The sequence below is a fragment of the Octopus bimaculoides genome, chromosome 11, assembly GCF_046866305.1.
Source record: "Octopus bimaculoides isolate indiv1 chromosome 11, ASM4686630v1, whole genome shotgun sequence".
Taxonomy (NCBI): Eukaryota; Metazoa; Mollusca; class Cephalopoda; order Octopoda; family Octopodidae; genus Octopus; species Octopus bimaculoides.
In genome coordinates this window covers 76,944,849-76,962,258 of record NC_142938.1, presented here as the reverse complement: position 1 = coordinate 76,962,258, position 17,410 = coordinate 76,944,849, and the positions used below count along the sequence as shown (strand labels likewise).

At 37.8% G+C, this 17,410-nt stretch overlaps 2 protein-coding genes across 26 annotated transcripts in view; one reads left to right on the top strand and one right to left on the bottom strand.

The window, feature by feature from the left end:
• The window catches only part of LOC106873683 (plastin-1), a 68,042-nt gene extending 57,923 nt beyond the window's left edge, over positions 1-10,119 (top strand). Inside the window, exons 7-13 of one of the 2 annotated variants that reach the window (XM_089360411.1) lie at positions 1,570-1,644; positions 3,959-4,169; positions 6,307-6,483; positions 6,997-7,095; positions 8,287-8,408; positions 8,499-8,642; positions 9,421-10,119. In XM_089360411.1, the coding sequence (XP_089216537.1) occupies positions 1,570-1,644; positions 3,959-4,169; positions 6,307-6,483; positions 6,997-7,095; positions 8,287-8,408; positions 8,499-8,642; positions 9,421-9,597 (1,005 nt within the window). In that variant the 3' untranslated portion in view covers positions 9,598-10,119. The remainder of the gene's footprint in view (positions 1-1,569; positions 1,645-3,958; positions 4,170-6,306; positions 6,484-6,996; positions 7,096-8,286; positions 8,409-8,498; positions 8,643-9,420) is intronic. The other variant, XM_089360412.1, reaches the window with a different exon arrangement.
• A 106-nt stretch (positions 10,120-10,225) lies between these two features.
• LOC106873685 (SRSF protein kinase 1) overlaps positions 10,226-17,410 on the bottom strand; it is a 269,109-nt gene continuing 261,924 nt past the window's right edge. For 15 of the 24 annotated variants that reach the window (XM_089360399.1, XM_089360393.1, XM_089360396.1 and 12 more), the window contains 5 exons: positions 15,980-16,282; positions 13,896-13,987; positions 12,958-13,065; positions 11,754-11,916; positions 10,226-11,398 (listed from right to left, as the gene is read on the bottom strand). In XM_089360399.1, coding sequence (XP_089216525.1) covers positions 11,190-11,398; positions 11,754-11,916; positions 12,958-13,065; positions 13,896-13,987; positions 15,980-16,282 — 875 coding nt within the window. In that variant the 3' untranslated portion in view covers positions 10,226-11,189. The remainder of the gene's footprint in view (positions 11,399-11,753; positions 11,917-12,957; positions 13,066-13,895; positions 13,988-15,979; positions 16,283-17,410) is intronic. The other 9 variants (XM_052971936.2, XM_052971939.2, XM_052971937.2 and 6 more) reach the window with 1 other exon arrangement.

Genomic DNA, 17,410 nt, shown 5'->3' with positions numbered 1-17,410 from the left:
AAATTTTGGGGAGAGGGGGCCAGTCAATTAAATCAACTCCAGTATGCAACTGGTACTTAATTTATCGATCCCAAAAGGATGAAAGGCCAAGTCGGCTTCGGTGGAATTTGAACTCAGAACATAAAGACAGAAGAAATACTGCTAAGCATTTCGCCCAGCTTGCCGCCTAAATAAGCATTACTTTTGACAGAATAATGTGATGGCTAAGGACTAAACTGGCCATATTCTGCTCAAATATTCTGTCCTTTCTATGTTCAAACTGGCCAGATCTGATCTCTCACACCTACCCTATAAGGTCATTCTATAAAATATAAAATTACAGTTTTCAGATTTTGTAGCTATGGGATGATGTATGGTTAATTAAAAAAACTTAAATTCTTAGCACACGGGGCAAACTGCATAGCAGCATTTCGTCCTTCTTTATGTTCTGAGTTCAAATTCCATGGAGGTCAACTTTGCCTTTCATCCTTTCAGGGTCAATGAAATAAGTACCAGTTATGCACTGAGGGACGATCTAATTGACTAATCCCCTCCCCCAAAATTTCAGGCCTTGTTCCTACAGTAGAAAATATTGCCGCTGTTGTTGTTGTTGTTGTTGTTATTTTCAAGTAAGAACAAACAAACACAACCTCTTGTTTCTGTTATTCTATTTATTCAGCGTGTGGCAATGTTTCAATAGGTTTAGATGTTGTTTTAGGTCAAGGACTCAACTCCTGTTGTGATTGTGCTTTCAAAGAAAAACAAAGAAACACAGCATTTCTCATCTCATTCAATATCAAGCTTCAACTTCCTTCTTTTTTCAATTTGGTTTCCATAGTTTCCACAAGTTGAAGGGAGAAGTTTGAGTAAAGTGTGACTTTTTTCCCCTCTTGTGACCAAAAAGATCTTGTTACTGTCACACATATAAACATACTCTGACTCACATATATCATCATCATCATTATCATCATTTTACCATCCTCTTTTCCATGCTGGTATGGGTTGGATAAAGTTTATTGAGGCTGATTTTCAACAGCCTCATACCCTTATTGTCATTAAACTTGATAGTTCCTTTCAAGCGTTGAGCCTCATAGAGCAAAGTGGTCGAGTTCCTTTTGAGTGTTGGGCCTCACAGAGGCAATGACCGAGACCTTTGGCATTATGTCTTGCTTGAGAAGAAGACCCTTCAAGCCAAGCAAAATCACAGTCGTGGCAGATACCGGTGTCACGCAAATGGCACCTATGCCGGTGGCACATGAAAGCACCCATTACACTCTTGGAGTGGTTGGCATTAGGAAGGGCATCCAACCGTACTAAACCAAGCCAAATCAGACTGGAGTCTGGTGCAGCCTTCTAGCTTACCCGCCCTGGTCAAACTGTCCAATCCATGCCAGCATGGACAACAGACATTAAATGATGATGATGTCTCAACAAAAAATAGTTTGAAATCTGAAATTCCTCAACAAAAGATGGATTGGTATATATAACTGCCTTCTGCAGTTGAGGATAATGAAATTTCAAGTGGATTTATCTGATTTCTGCTGTAAAAGACTTAATTATTTTTTTCTTTTCCTTTTTAATTTTTTTCAGGACTCGGAGGCTTACTCTTATTTATTGCACCAAATTTCTCCACGTGAAAATGGTGTCACCCTTGATCCTCTAAAGGTAGGTCTTTACATTACTGCCACATGCTTTAAAACTACACACACACACAAAAATACAAAAACAAGATGTATATTAAGCATAGGATCCAAGCCAGGACAGTATGGTACAGAGGACTGGTTTATTGTCCAAACAACATCACTGATGGATTCAAAGAAATATTTAACCTGCTAATTTTTAAAACTAGACATTTTGATTTTCCTCTCTTACTTGCCTCATTCATTGGGCTGGAAGGACATTTAGCTGTAAAAATCTTGCCAAAACTAACTTTACTTGTGCTAGTGCCCTGTGAAAAGCACTGAGTCCACTCTGTGGAGTGGTTGGTGTTAGGAAGGGCATCCAGCCATCAAATCCCTGCCAAAACAGACACAATAGCCTAGGGTAGATTTTCCTACTTGACCAGCTCCTGTCAACTGTTCTACCCATGCAGACATGGAAGATGGACGTTAGACAATGATCGTGGCCGTTGCCAGTACCGCCTGTCTGGCTCCCGTAGGATTTTCGAGTGAGATCGTTGCCAGTGCCCCTGGACTGGCTTGTGCGGGTGGCACATAAAAGACACCATTTCGAGCGTGGCCGTTTTCGTGCGGGTGACATGTAAAAGCACCCATTACACTCTCTGAGTGGTTGGCGTTAGGAAGGGCATCCAGCTGTAGAAACTCTGCCAAATTAGATTGGAGCCTGGTGTTGCCATCCGGTTTCACCAGTCCTCAGTCAAATCGTCCAACCCATGCTAGCATGGAAAGCGGACGTTAAACGACGATGATGATGATGATGATGATGATGATAGATATATATATATATATATATATATATATATATACACATATATAGGAGTGGCTGTGTGGTAAGTAACTTACTTACCAACCACATGGTTCCGGGTTCAGCCCCACTGCATGGCACCTTGGGCAAGTGTCTTCTACTATAACCTAAAGCCTTGTGAGTGGATTTGGTAGGCGGAAATTGAAAAGAAGCCCGTTGTATATATATATATATATATGTGTGTGTGTGTCTGTGTTTGTCCCCCCACCATCGCTTGACAATCGATGCTGGTGTGTTTACATCCCCATAACTTAGCAGTTCGGCAAAAGAAAAAAGAGACCGATAGAATAAGTACTAGGCTTCCAAAGAATAAGTCCTGGGGTCGATTTGCTCGATTAAAGGCGGTGCTCCAGCATGGCCGCAGTCAAATGACTGAGACAAGTAAAAGAGTAAAAGTGAATATATATATATTCTGACAAAGGTAAGCAAGTAGAAACTCTTAGATCACTGTCAACCTTGTCTTTGTAAATCCTTATTGATGTCCTCTACTAAAAGTATTGAGTTATCTTTCAGCTTAAAGCGAAATTGTTTTAATATATAATTTAGCATAAATTCAATATACCTACCTATCTATTTATATACCTAATTATCAACAGTATCTACTCATATATATAACAACATAACGTATGTAAACCAGTTAGCAAAAGCATGAGACATGCTCCCAAGTTATCTTTTGGTTTTGAGGCAAAGGCTGTGACGATGTCACCAAACTTGAGCTGTTTTCTTTCCACCTTTTTGATATCAATCAGTCTGAGTCCGATTTATTGCTTTAAAGTGATGAATATTTACATTATTTACATTTCACTGTTATTTGTCCTCATCTTGTTTGTTGTTAACACAATGTTTCAGCTGATATACTCTCCAGCCTTCTTCAGGTGTATTGGGGAAATTTCAAACCTGGGTTCTCATTCCTCAGGTATTTATCAATGCTATTATTCAGGTCACTGCCTGGAATTGAACTAGGAATCTTGGGGTTAGGAGCCCGCACTCTTAACCACTACGCCATATGCCTGTGAAATGTAAATAATGTATATAAATTCCTCATCTCTTAAATATAGAAGTGATGAATATTTATTTGTTATGGCTTGGGTTATGTCATGCTGAAGATTTCTGTAAAAAGTGAAGTAGGGCCACATATGATTACCATTGATTAGAAATTTTAAGCCCTTCATAATGAGTAAGCAACAAAAAAAACATTTAATGTATATTGTCCATGCATCATTTTCCGTGTATATTGCTCAGGTGGACTACGACATTGTGATTAAGAAATAATTATCTCCTTTGTATTAGCTGTCTGCTGGGGAGGACACCATGTGGTGCAAGCAAAACTTTCCAAATATCAATTTAACATTGATAAAATAATTTTACTGGAATGATTTGAAGCAACAGATATTTAGTAACAAAAGAGTTTAATCTTCAATCGATATCATTAGATTTTCACTGGATTTTATCACCAAAATTATGCTGTTTATTTTTTTTTTTTTTTGGTCTTTAGGAGAACGATCTAAACAAAAGAGCCGAATATATGTTACAAGAAGCTGATAAGATTGGTTGCCGCAGTTTCATTACCCCCAATGATGTTGTGAACCACAATTACAAACTCAACTTGGCGTTTGTGGCTAATCTCTTCAACACCTACCCAGCTCTGGATAAAGCACCAACCGATGTGGATTTGGAAATCTTTGATGAAACACGTGAAGAGAAAAGTAGGTTTATAACCATTTCACCATTTCATTGATTTTCACTGGCGATGTTTATTCTCCCCCCACTCCAGTTTTGCTATATTTTTTTGTTGGCACCTGTACCAGTGGAGTGCTAAGAGCACCGTTCGAGCGTGATAGTTACCAGCATCGCATTCCTGGCACGTGAAAAGTCGTTCGAGCGAGATCGTTGCCAGTGCCGCTGGACTGCAGGTGGCACATAAAATACACCATTTTGAGCATGGCCATTGCCAGTACCGCCTGACTGGCCTTCATCCCAGTGGCACGTAAAAGCACCCACTACACTCTCGGGGTGGTTGGCGTTAGGAAGGGCATCCAGCTGTAGAAACTCTGCCAGATCAGATTGGAGCCTGGTGTAGCCATCTGGTTTCACCAGTCCTCAGTCAAATCGTCCAACCCATGCTAGCATGGAAAGCGGACATTAAATGATGATGATGATGATATTCCCTTCTCAGATTCTCACACTTATTGCAGCAGTTCTTCAGTTTCTCTAAGCCCTATAAAAGAACTCAGGAAGTTGGACCTCCAACTAGGCCTTTCATGATACCCTTAAAGCCAGGAACTTTTCAGCATCCCATTATACCCATATATATATATCATCATCGTTTAACATCCGTTTTCCATGCTGGCATGAGTTGGACAATTTGACTGAGGTCTGGAGAGCCAGTGGCTGCACCAGGCTCCAATCTGATCTGGCAATGTTACTACAGCTGGATGCCCTTCCTAATGCCAACCACTCTGAGAGTGTAGTGAGTGCTTTTTACGTGCCACCAGCACAGGAGCCAGTCAGGCGAGCCTGGTATCGAAGACGTTCAGATAGTGCTTTTTACGTGCCACCAGCACGGGGGCCAGTCAAGGGACACATGAACATTATTATTTTTTTTTAGTTTTTAATTCTAACCCCATTTTTTTTCCTCTCAATTCTTTCTGTCAAAGAGTGTTGGCTCAAAACATCAAAGACTTTTCCATTCTTTCTGAGCATCAAAAGAATCCACCTGTTTGTTGTTCCCTCACCTGTCTTTTGTTTTCTGTAAATTTGAACTATATATATACACATGTATATATATATGTAATGAAGGAAAACGGGGATTAAATACATCCAGAGGAATGCTTCTCAGCACTCTATAATCATGGAGGATAAAATTTTTGTATGGTAATGTCTAAATATAACAGCATATAAAAAAAATTTTTCTGGAGAACATGATTTTTCTTTTGTGGTTGGGTCGTTGATGACCTCTTTCTAGCATATTGGATGTCCACCTAGTCGTCATCCCTTCTTATACGCATGTATGTATATATATACTTTATTAAAAGCAGCAGAAATATAACAAAAGCTGTTATTCAGAGTTTCGCGTTCCCGTTCATTGGACAGTTTTGTTATATTTCTGCTGCTTTTAAATAAAGCGTATTACTCTACCTCTAGTATTTGAGTACTCTTTTTTTCCACCTTATTTCACATTTATGTGCTTACTCCGGTATATGTATATATAACATAGGCGTAGGAGTGGCTGTGTGGTAAGTAGCTTGCTTACCAACCACATGGTCCCAGGTTCAGTCCCACTGCGTGGCATCTTGGGCAACTGTCTTCTACTATAGCCTCAGGCCGACCAAAGCCTTGTGAGTGGATTTGGCAGACGGAAACTGAAAGAAGCCGGTCGTATATATGTATGTGTTTGTCCCCCTAACATCGCTTGACAACCGATGCTGGTGTGTTTATGTCCCCGTAACTTAGCGGTTCGGCAATAGAGACCGATAGAATAAGTACTAGGCTTCTAAAGAATAAGTCCTAGGGTCGATTTGCTCGACTAAAGGCGGTGCTCCAGCATGGCCACAGTCAAAAGAGTAAAGGAGATATATACACACACACGCACTGCTGTTTCAGTTTGGAAGTAAGGGAGATAACTGTTGGAATACATGAAGCTGTTTAGAAAGTAAATGACAAATCCGTTTAGATGTATCTAATTCGAAACGATTGTGTATATAAATAAGCTTCACGTTTAAACAGAGAAATCTGAATGCTAAAGTCGAGGTTCTTTCTCGATAACTTGTTTTTCCATGTTTTTATCTCCTGTACCAATGTCTTGTATTCAACATTTGTTTTCCTCTTCTTTTTCTCTTCCAGCCTATCGTAACTGGATGAACAGTGTTGGTGTCAACCCATTTGTTTACAATCTCTACAGTGATTTGACTGATGGCCTGGTCCTGCTGCAACTCTTTGACATTGTCAGCAGTGGAATAGTAGACTGGAGTAACGTGATCAAAACCTTCAACAAAATGAAAGGAAATTTTGAGAAGATCTGTAAGTATTTCCATGAAAACACAGGACCGAGGGGACTCTTTACTCTCTGGCTGATGCCAAGGCTAACTCTGTAGTGATGGTTATAAAGTGATTGGTGTTAGGAAGGGCATTCAGCTGTAGAAATCATTCCAAAAATGAGGCATTGCTGGGAGACATGGTCTTGATTCTTTGAATCCTGTTCAACCATCTTTAAGTATTATAGTATAAAGTCCATTTCTTGATAAATACCCTAATACTGGTCCTAGTTTTGAATTAAAAATCTTCCACCAAACCTTAGTCACAATTTATGTTCCTAACACTAGCTTGAATTGTAGTTTCCGACTCTTGTTTCCAAAGACCTGTTAAGAGGTTTCCCAAAAGCAATGTGCAGTTTAACCTCATCTAAAGCATTGCATACTGTTCTGTTTAATGTTGGTGTATTTAAGAAGCAAAAAATTCCATGGTTCAATAATTACACCATTGTCAGTTGTTGAATGATGACATTTTTACCTGTTTCTTATTGTCTTTTTGCAGCAAACTGTAATTATGCTGTTGGTCTTGGAAAAGAAATGAAATTCTCAACAGTTGGAATCTGTGGTTCTGATATTGGCCAAAACAAAATACTGACACTTGGTAAGTATCAAAGAGTCGAATATAAACCTCTATTATTATCATTCTGCAAGCTGGCAGAATTGTTAGCATGCCGGGCAAAATGCTTAGTGCCATTATGTTCTGAGTTCAAATTCCACCAAGGTCGACTTTACTTTTCATCCTTTTGGGGTCAATAAAATAAGTACCAGCTGAATATTGGGGTTTGATGTAATCGACTCATCCTCTCCCCGCCAAAAACTGCTGTCGTTGTAGCAAAATTTGAAACCATTATTATTATCATTGGTAATGCAGTGGGCAAAGTGGCAGAACTGTTAGCCCACCAAGCAAAGAGCTTTGTGGTATTTCGTCTGTCTTTATGTACTGAGTTCAAATTTCGCCAAGGTTTACTTTGCTTTACGTCCTTGATGAAATGAGTACCAGTCATGTACTGGGGTTGATATAATCAACTACCCCTTCCTCAAAATTTTGGGCCTTGTGCCTTTCCTTATATTTTCGAACAAGGGAATCTAGCACCCCCACTCAGCTCAAAACAATATCTGTGTATCACGATTTCCGGATTATTTCCCTTCATCAGCATAGAATGCTTGTTCAGCTAGAGGTGGCGCTGCCAAATTCCCGTTCAAAATATATAGTTTTCAGGCCTTGTACCAAGAGTAGAAAAGAATATATTATATTAAATTTTTTATAAAGGCATCGAGCTGGCATAATTGCTAGCATTCTGGGCAAAATGCGAAGCAACATTTTGTCTGTCTTTATGTTCCGTGTTCAAATTCCGCCAAGGTTGACTTGGTCTTTCAACCATTCAGGGTCAATATGATTGATTTAGTCCCTCCCCACAAATTTGTAACCAACAGGCGCAGGAGGGGCTGTGTGGTAAGTAGCTTGCTTACCAACCACGTTTCCGGGTTCAGTCCCACTGCATGGCACCTGAAAGAAGCCCGTCGTATATATGTATGTGCTGGTGTGTCTGTGTTTGTCCCCCCAACATCGCTTGACAACCGATGCTGGTGTGTTTACGTCCCCGTAACTTAGCGGTTCGGCAAAAGAGACCAATAGAATAAGTACTCGGCTTACAAAGAATAGTCCTGGGGTCGATTTGCTCGACTAAAGGCGGTGCTCCAACATGGCCACAGTCAAATGACTGAAACAAGTAAGAGTAACATATCAACCTTTCTGAGTGACCCCTAATTACAAATTTCTTTCCCTTTACAGCTGTTGTGTGGCAATTGATGAGAGCCTACACGCTTTCCATCCTCCGCAAATTAACAAGTTCTTCTAATATGGGAAACAGAGATATTGGAGAAAAAGATATTATTCACTGGGCAAATACAAAAGTAAGTCCATCCATTCCTTTCTTTTTATTTTTTCTTTTCGCAATTCCATCCTAAATTTTAACATTTCTTTAAATAATATTTCTTTTTCAGCTTAAAGAGTCTGGCAAAACTTCTGTTGTCTCAAGTCTTAACGATTCAAATTTATCATCTAGTCGGGCCATTGTTGACCTGGTTGATGCTATTAAACCAAATTCTATCAATTATAGCTTTGTCAAAGACTGTGAAAATGAAGAGGTCAGTTTATATTATTATTATTATCATCATTTGCATTAGAAAGGGGCATCCAGCCATAGAAATAAAATAGGGACCAGCTGAAAACTGGGTTGATGTAATTGACTAGGTCCCCCCACCAAAATTTCAGGCCTTGTGTCTACAGCAGAAAGTATCATTATTTTTATCATTTTATTCTTTTAATCGTTTGTCATTTGACTGTGGCCATGCTAGAGCACCGCCATTAGTTGAGCAAATTGACTCCAGGACTTATTCTATTGGTCTCTTTTACCAAACCGCTAGTTTACGGGGACATAAACGCATCAGTTGTCAAATGATGGTTGAGGGGGGGGGGGGGGACAAACAGACACACACATCTTTGGTCGGCCCGAGGCTATAGTAGAAGACACTTGCCCAAGGTGCCACGCAGTGGGACTGAACCCGGAACTATGTGGTTGGTAAGCAAGCTACCTACCACACAGCCATCTTTACATATATTTTCATACACTTTTGAAAGGAGACCTGATGCTGTGTCTGTTAGAAAATCTCTTCATAAGTTCTGAATTAAATTAAAATCTTCCACCAAACCCTAGTCACAATTTATGTTCCTAACACCAGTTTAATGATAACTAAGTTATTTAACTAAATTCTTTGTGTTTCTTTCAATTATTTTAAATATAACAAAGCATCTCAAAAGAAATATGGTAACAAAAGGGTTTAAATATAGAATAGAGAAACAATTCTTAAGTTTATTTCCCTTAATTGATTGTCACTAAACATCCTCTTTTATTTCTTTTTGCAGGATCGTCACGACAACGCTAAATATGCCATCTCAATGTCCCGCAAAATAGGAGCCCGTGTTTATGCCTTACCTGAGGACATTGTGGAAGTGAAACCCAAAATGATCCTAACGATATTTGCTTGCCTCATGGCACTGGATATCGAGCTGAATACTAGTAATTCAATCCAAGAAGAATAAAAAACAAAAGCAAAAAAAAAACCCCTTCATGTTGCAATTATTATTATTACAATTTGTTTTTTGTCTCCCTACTCCATCAACCTAACAAAGATCCAAAATTCCAGACCTTTTGTTCTTGGCAATTGGGTGCCTTTCCCTGCAACATATATATATATATACACACACACACATATATATATTAAAAAACCCAAAAAACTTTAAAGAAATGCTCATCAATAACTACAAACAAAAAAAAATTAGCGCATCTGTTAAGTTTTTCTAAACACTGTCCTATATATACTATTAAATCATTTTCAATAAATGCACATTTTTATTCAATTGTATAAAAACTTCCTATCTTTGTCTAGATCAATGCTCTTTCTGTTCTGTTGTAATGCTTCTCAAGTTGAGTCTCAACAACAAAGCTAAATTTTTATCACCCATCTTCTTTACGATATATTTATCCTTATCGCTAAGCTTCCCCATTCCACTTCTTTTTATTTACTGTACAATTATGTTATTAAATTTAAATATCTCCAAAAATTACACGTGTTTGTTTGTTTTTCTTCCTGGCCGGGGAGGAAGGCTTCCCCCTCACCCCACCTTTTCTCTTTCTCAAATAAACTGCAACACTTCAAAAAGACCGATCTTCAGAAATATGAAAAATACTTTTTATTTCGAAAACTGATTCCTGCAAAATAAAGAAACTAGTGAGACATTATCTCCCATCCCAAAAGACTACTACAAAAGATGCTTTTTTTTTTATTTAAGTACTGGAGCCAACAAGACTTCATGTGGATTTGAGGCCATTCCCCAACCTCCCCCCCCCAAAAAAAATACTGGAATAATCATAATTATAATAATATAATGATGGTGATAATAATGATGATGGTCATAATCTTCATAAACGGTAAGGTAGAGATATTTAAACAATGGCACTCAGAACTAAGATGACAGCAGTGAGGAAGAGACACTAATCTTAGAAGCCTTTTTAGAAATGTGCAACAGTGAAAACGGTATTATCTACATCATTGCATAGACTTTGTCTGTGTAGGAGAGAGAGACAGACACAAGATGGTCAATAAGAGAGGCTTCAATGAAGGAAATACGCCTTTTCTTTTCCACATTATATCATCTATTATTTTTTTAAGGTATCTTCCCCCCTCCCTAACAACTTCTTTCTCAGGGAAAACTTGTCTGGCAGCAGCACAAGACCAAAGAAAACAGATCTGTTCTTTAAGACCACTTTATTTAATATTGAATGGCGAGTAGAAGCAAGCCAGAGCTTCAGTTTTCTCTGTATCTAAGCTGCATCAGCAGCAAGACATTACCAACACTAACTGCTATGGGGCATTAGAGAGAGAAAAAAATGCAGCAGGTAGAGGAACATAACGGAAAGAGAAGAGAAAAGAACAACCTTATATACATGGAAAATAAATTAAAAAAAAAAAAAGGTTAGTTGGTCATGCTGGTGATGGTGGAAGGATGGTTAACACAGTTGAGACGTTCTGTAATTTATTTTGCAGGATTTTTTTTTTTTGTTTAAATTTAATTGTTTGGGAGGGGGGAAAAGGTGGTGGTATGAAAATTGCAGTCCACCAACCACCCCATTGTTATGAGTCTGTTGATTTACTTGTGTCTTGTCTTAGCCAGGGATGGTTGAGACTCTCAAGAGCCGTGGCTCGCTTTGCAGGATCAAAAACTAACATTGGGAGCAAAAAGTCGGAAAATTCTCGGGCATCTTTCTCGTTCCATTCATATTTTTCACGAAGCACTTCATTCAAACCCCAGGGTTTAAGTTTCGTTATGTGTCGCAATTCACCTGCAAATAACAACATCAGAAAAACTCAGAATTAAATAAAAGCAAAATGGCTCATTAATTGAAATCTGTTAGGTCCCCATTGATTAATAATTGTTTCTCATTTACACACAAAACCAGTAATAATGGGCAGAATTAGTCAAATCAACCCCAGTTCTTAAAAGGTACCTTATTTTGTCATCCCTCTCCTAACCAGTGAAATGAAAGGCTGAGATGACCTCAACTGGATTTGAACCAAGAATGTAAAGAACTAAAATACCGCAAGGCATTTTTTCCACCACTGCAGTGCCATATCTTTTAAATCAAAAATTTAAAATACAAAGGTAAAACAAAGCAAAAATAAAAGGGAATAACGAACCTTTTCTGTTGAAAAAATCTCTAGAATATTTGCCCGACAGCGCAATATGTTTTGGAATGGTACCGAGTAACTCAATTATGTGAGCCAAGTGGTCCTCATCCCTTGAGTATTCCTCTCCTGAGTGTGGCTCAAACAAATAGTCGCCACTTGCCATTTCAAACGCCTTTAAAAAGAGAAAGACAAAAAAAAAAAAAAAGGAACAAAGACATCAACAAGAAAGAACCTGAAAATTTATGTACATTGTCAGTTCAGAACATCGTTTTCTCTTCCTTTTTTTGGCCCCATATTAGCAGGGCTTATGCAAAGATGGGAATTGGGGAAGAATCTTTAAGCCAGATGATTGTTGCCAGCACTGCCTGACTGGTTCCCATGCTACCAGCACGTAAAAAGCACCATTTGAGCGTGATCAATGCCAGTTCCGCCTGACTGGCCTCCGTGCCGGTGGCACATAAAAAGCACACACTACACTCTTGGAATGGTTGATGTTAGGAAGGGCATCCAGCTTTAGAAACCATGCTAGATCAGATTGGAACCTGGTGCAGCCTCCTAGCTTGCCAGTCCTCAGTAAAACCATCCAATCCATGCCAGCATGGAAGACGGACGTTAAATGATGGTGATTTAATTTTGTTTGCTGCACTGCTTATCATCATCGTCTTTGTCGTTTAACGTTCACTTTCCATGCTGGCATGGGTTGGACGGTTTGACTGAGGACTGGCAAGCCAGAAGGCTGCACTGGAAGTGAAAAAAATGAACTTGCTTCCAAAGAAAGTAAAACTGAAGCTTGTGTGAAATAAAATGAAGTTGTCGATAACTATAAACTCTTAAGACAGGAGGCAGTTTCTTACTTTCCCTCCACTTATGAGAAGTCTTTACTTGAATGTCTGAGCAAATTTCTCGTGGCTGTGGTTCAGAAATTCATTTTGCAATTAGGAAAAAAAAGACAGTAACTTATGCTATATGGCCCATCAACAGATTGTTAAAATATTCCAGTGGATGTGCAAAAAGGTCTACCAATCTGCAAATAAACCAAGGAATGTAGAAACGATCCATCGATAAATCCTTAAAATATACCAAGAGATGTGTGAAAAGGTCTATCAACTGACCCTTAAAATATTCCAAAGGAATGCATGAAAAGGTCCATCCACAGATCCCTAAGATATTCCAAAGTCTGTTTTATAAGGTGCTACCTGTTAATGCTACTTACCATACATGCTGTACTCCATATATCAGCCGGAGGTCCATAGCCAGCACCAAGGAGAACTTCTAAGCAACGATACTGTCTCGTTTGGATATCTTCTGTAAAATGGTGAGACTAAAAGAAAAGGGGAAACATCAGAAATCAATTTCAACTCAGATTCATTTGTGCCCCACATCATATCCGGCCCCAAATATTTTACCTTTTTTATGTTGAAACTGCCCAGATCCAACCTCTCACACCTATCTTACAACAACATTCTAGAAATAAACAATTACATCATTGAAATTTTGAAGCTACAAGATAATGAATGGTTAATTTAAAACAATGTTAATGAATTAAGCATTACTTTTGACAGAGAAATCTGAATGCTAAGAGGTTAAACCAGCCATATCCAGCCCCTAATATTCTGTCTCCCTTTTATGTTCAAAACCAATCAGGTGTAGCATTTCACACCTACTTTACAATGGTCTTTCAAAAACTGAATAATCCCATTATCCAAATCTCAAAGCCACAAGATAATGCTTGATTAATATTCAAAACAAGGGGAATGAATAAGCCTTACATTTAACAGAATAAGCTGAATGCTGCTGGGTTTAAACTATCAGAATTCAGGACACTAAACTCTGCTTGCGAAATCGTGATGGCACCACTGTTCGAGCGTGATCATTACCAGCGTTGCCTTCCTGGCACTTGAAAAGTCATTCGAGCGAGACCATTGCCAGTGCCGCTGGACTGGCTCCTGTGCAGGTGGCACGTAAAATACACCATTTTGAGTGTGGCCGTTGCCAGTACTGCCTTATTCTTTTTCTTAACATCTTAATACTGTCAAGAGTTATTTTCCAAAATTCTTCATTATTGTTGGAAAGTTAATTAGAAAAAAGAAAAAGAAAAAGGACTGTACTTCAAACAAGAGTTACCCAAAGCAAAACGGTTGAAATACTTACAACCCAACATGCATTTCCTAAGTCGGCAATTTTTACTTTAAGGTCTTCACACACTTCGTGCACAGGATCTTTTCTCCGCGATACATTTTCATCTGATGGAAAGAAACAAAAAAAAAAAAGGGGAAAGCCAATTTCATTTGTGTTGTTGTGTTTATCAGAAAATATCAGTGATTATGTTTCCAAAAGAGTTGAATTACTCAAAAAAATGCTTAAAATTTTTCATAATTTTAATTCCTATTTTTACATACTTGTACGGGATCAGATGAGGGTATATACGCTAAGGCAAAGTTTTCTACAGCAGGACCCCATTCCTGACGAAAACTCCCACCTGTTTCGAAACAAAGTCAGAATCTCTCAGTCTACTGAACAACACAATCCAGACATAGTTATACAGAAAATTGAGAATAAACGACACCTTATCAACGAGCCTTTTGTTTACAGAAATCGTGCCACATGCCAAAAAGACAGGACATGCTTTCACCTTTCACAGCAGACTGCAAGCAAAAGACACCATCTGAACAGCTAAACCTTTCTTTACAACCAGCAAACACACACACAAAGACAGGTGGGATACAAATTTACTCACACAAATAAAGACATACATATTTATATATTTATATATATATATATATATATATATATATATATATATATATATTGATTGATAGATAGATAGACACGCACACACACACACATATATATATGCATATATACATACACACACATATATATATCTCTTTATTTGTGTAAGTGGCTTAGCTGACCAAAACTTTGAATTCACTATCAATATATTATTTTGTTGAAGGATAAGAAATTTGTCCTCTACAAAAGTGTGGGGTAATCCATCAGATTAACAAAAAATTGTTTTTATTATAACTAAACATATATACAAACAAACAATAAGGCTTCTTTCAGTTTCTATCTACCAAATCTACTCAGAAGGCTTCAAGGCTTTGGTTGGCCAAACACTTTCCCAAGATGTCATGCAGTGAGACTGAACCAGGAACCATATGGTTGGGAAGCAAAATTCTTCACCACACAGCCACAACTCTACCTCAAAATCACTTCACATAAAATGAAATTCCATGCAGACAAAGAAGTCGACTACAAACAAATAACAGGTCGACAGAATAACTTAATTGAAGGGACAACATTAAAAGAAGCCCACCTACAGGTTAAACCATGGCTTCTATCAACAAGACACAAACACAAAGAATTTCGTTATACGTTTTTTTTGCTTCCTTTTTAACTACACTGATCCTTTCGCCCAATGATTTTATCCTGCGAAAGTATGCAGGTCATTTAAGCGATCCTACTGCAACCAAAATATTTCTAACAAGAGAAAAGGAAAAGAAGGACACAAAGACACACAGTTCCTAATTCTATGTTACTAAAACGAAATTAAACTTTAAAAACACACATGAAGAATTTAAGCAGCACGCCATTGATTTAGTTATCTGTTACGTTAACCAAAGTGCACCATTACAATGTGTGTGTGTCTGAGTGCACACACACACACACACACGTGTGTATATATACATATATAAGTTTATACTGTTATTGTATGCACATTCTGATACAAAGAAGAATATCAGTTGAGAGCAGTCACCAGTGACACAGACATAAGTCAGAAACAAGAGCAGAATGGAAACTAGAGACAAGGAAGCTAAGACTGAGAACAAATGCTTGAAACGACAAAACTGTATTGACTGCTAACATAACTCATACACATGTATACAGAATATATATATATATATATATATATATATATATAGTAGATAGATTTGTATGCATGGGACTGAAATCAGAACACCACTCCACAGAACAGGGTTTCATGGAAGTAGACAAATGGTACAAGAAAAGGCACATCAAAAAGGTTAAAAAAAAAAAAAAGGTCAAAGTTCGACTTACGATGACGGCTAGGGGTGGGGTCAAACAAAACAACAAAACTTGAAAGACTGCATTCAAGGCGTGATCTTTTGTTGAGAAAGATGCCACCTGTCCCAACCCGTGGAACTTCTTTGGGAAGTCCATAACAAGAGCCATGCAGGGAATTTCAAAATGGAAAACTCAACCAAACTCACCGCGCGACTTCCTCTCAGAACCAGCAGACCCTAGATTCATTGTTTGTACACGGTTTCCCTCAGACGAGTTCTGTTCCATTTTCTCATTTAGTGCTAAATTGAGATTCTCAGTGTCAGAAGAATTCTTATTACAGTCCTTAGTCTTTTGAGATTCGTACTGTCCATTACAGATCGGTTGAGCAAGTTGTTTGGTGATGTTCCGATTATTAATGTTTTTATTTGGAAGATCGCAATTAGGAGAACTGTCAACATTGGTTGAGTCTGTTACCCTGCTTTCTTGAGTATAATCATTCAAATTTTTATCTGAAATGATGCAAGAAAATGGGAATGAAGTGATGAAGCAAGAGGCATTGGCCTGCCTCGCCAACTCAGCACACAATATCTGCCGTGTCGTTCTTTTCACAGTGAGTACTTACTCGGGGCAGACCTTCAGAAATATATTTTTGCAGGGGTTTCACAGATGCTGGACAAAAACTATGCAAATGGCACAAGCAGCACCCAATAAAGATGCTCAGAACGTTTTTTTTCAGAGATTTTTTTTTATTTAAAAATTTTTTTTTTATTAAAGCATTTGTTTCTGTAATATCAGTAAAAATGACTAAATGCAAGTTATGATGAAATAGCAGTGGTGATCAACATTGACAGTCTCAGAAGACAGCAGTAAATGGTGACAAAATATCATTTAAAATATAAAATTGAATATCTATGGAAACATTAAAATGGAGGGGGGGGGGGGGGATAAAATGATGCTTTAACTCCAAAAAAAAAAAAATGAAACAAAAGAATAGAATGAAAGACTGATTGAATTTATGGGAAAATATTTGGAACATTTTTGATGAGTTCTTGAGAAATTACAGACTTCACCACCACTACCACTGCCATCTAAGAGAAATCATTTTGTCTGTCATTTTTATTATTTTTCTTTCTTTCTTGAGAGGGGCCATTCTTTTTTTCTTTTTTTAGTAATGCAGTAAAATAACTTCACAACATGAAAATGTTTGGTAACAGACAGAAAATAAACAAAACAAAAGAAATCAGTAAGTGTTAAAATTGGGGGAGGAGGAGAGAGAGAAGTGACAATGAACAGAAACTAGAAACGCCGGGGTAAAATAAATACGTAAAAGAAAAAAAAACAATTTAGTATCAAATTAAAAAAAAACAGTATCAATAAAATTGAAATAAAAATGCATATAAAAAATAGGAAATAGCTAAGATACGGTTTTCAAAAAGAATCAAATATTGTAGAATAATGCTGATACGAGACCTCACCGAGAGAAATTATAATTAACCATTAAACAATTTCAAGGAGAAAGAAACTCCCTAACACCTTAATTTTTAAAATAAAACCAAGCTAAACTCAAAACTTTTGTCATAAAGATAAGCAAGAAATTTCTTTGTTTAATTTAAAACAGCTGTTAACAATCAATATAC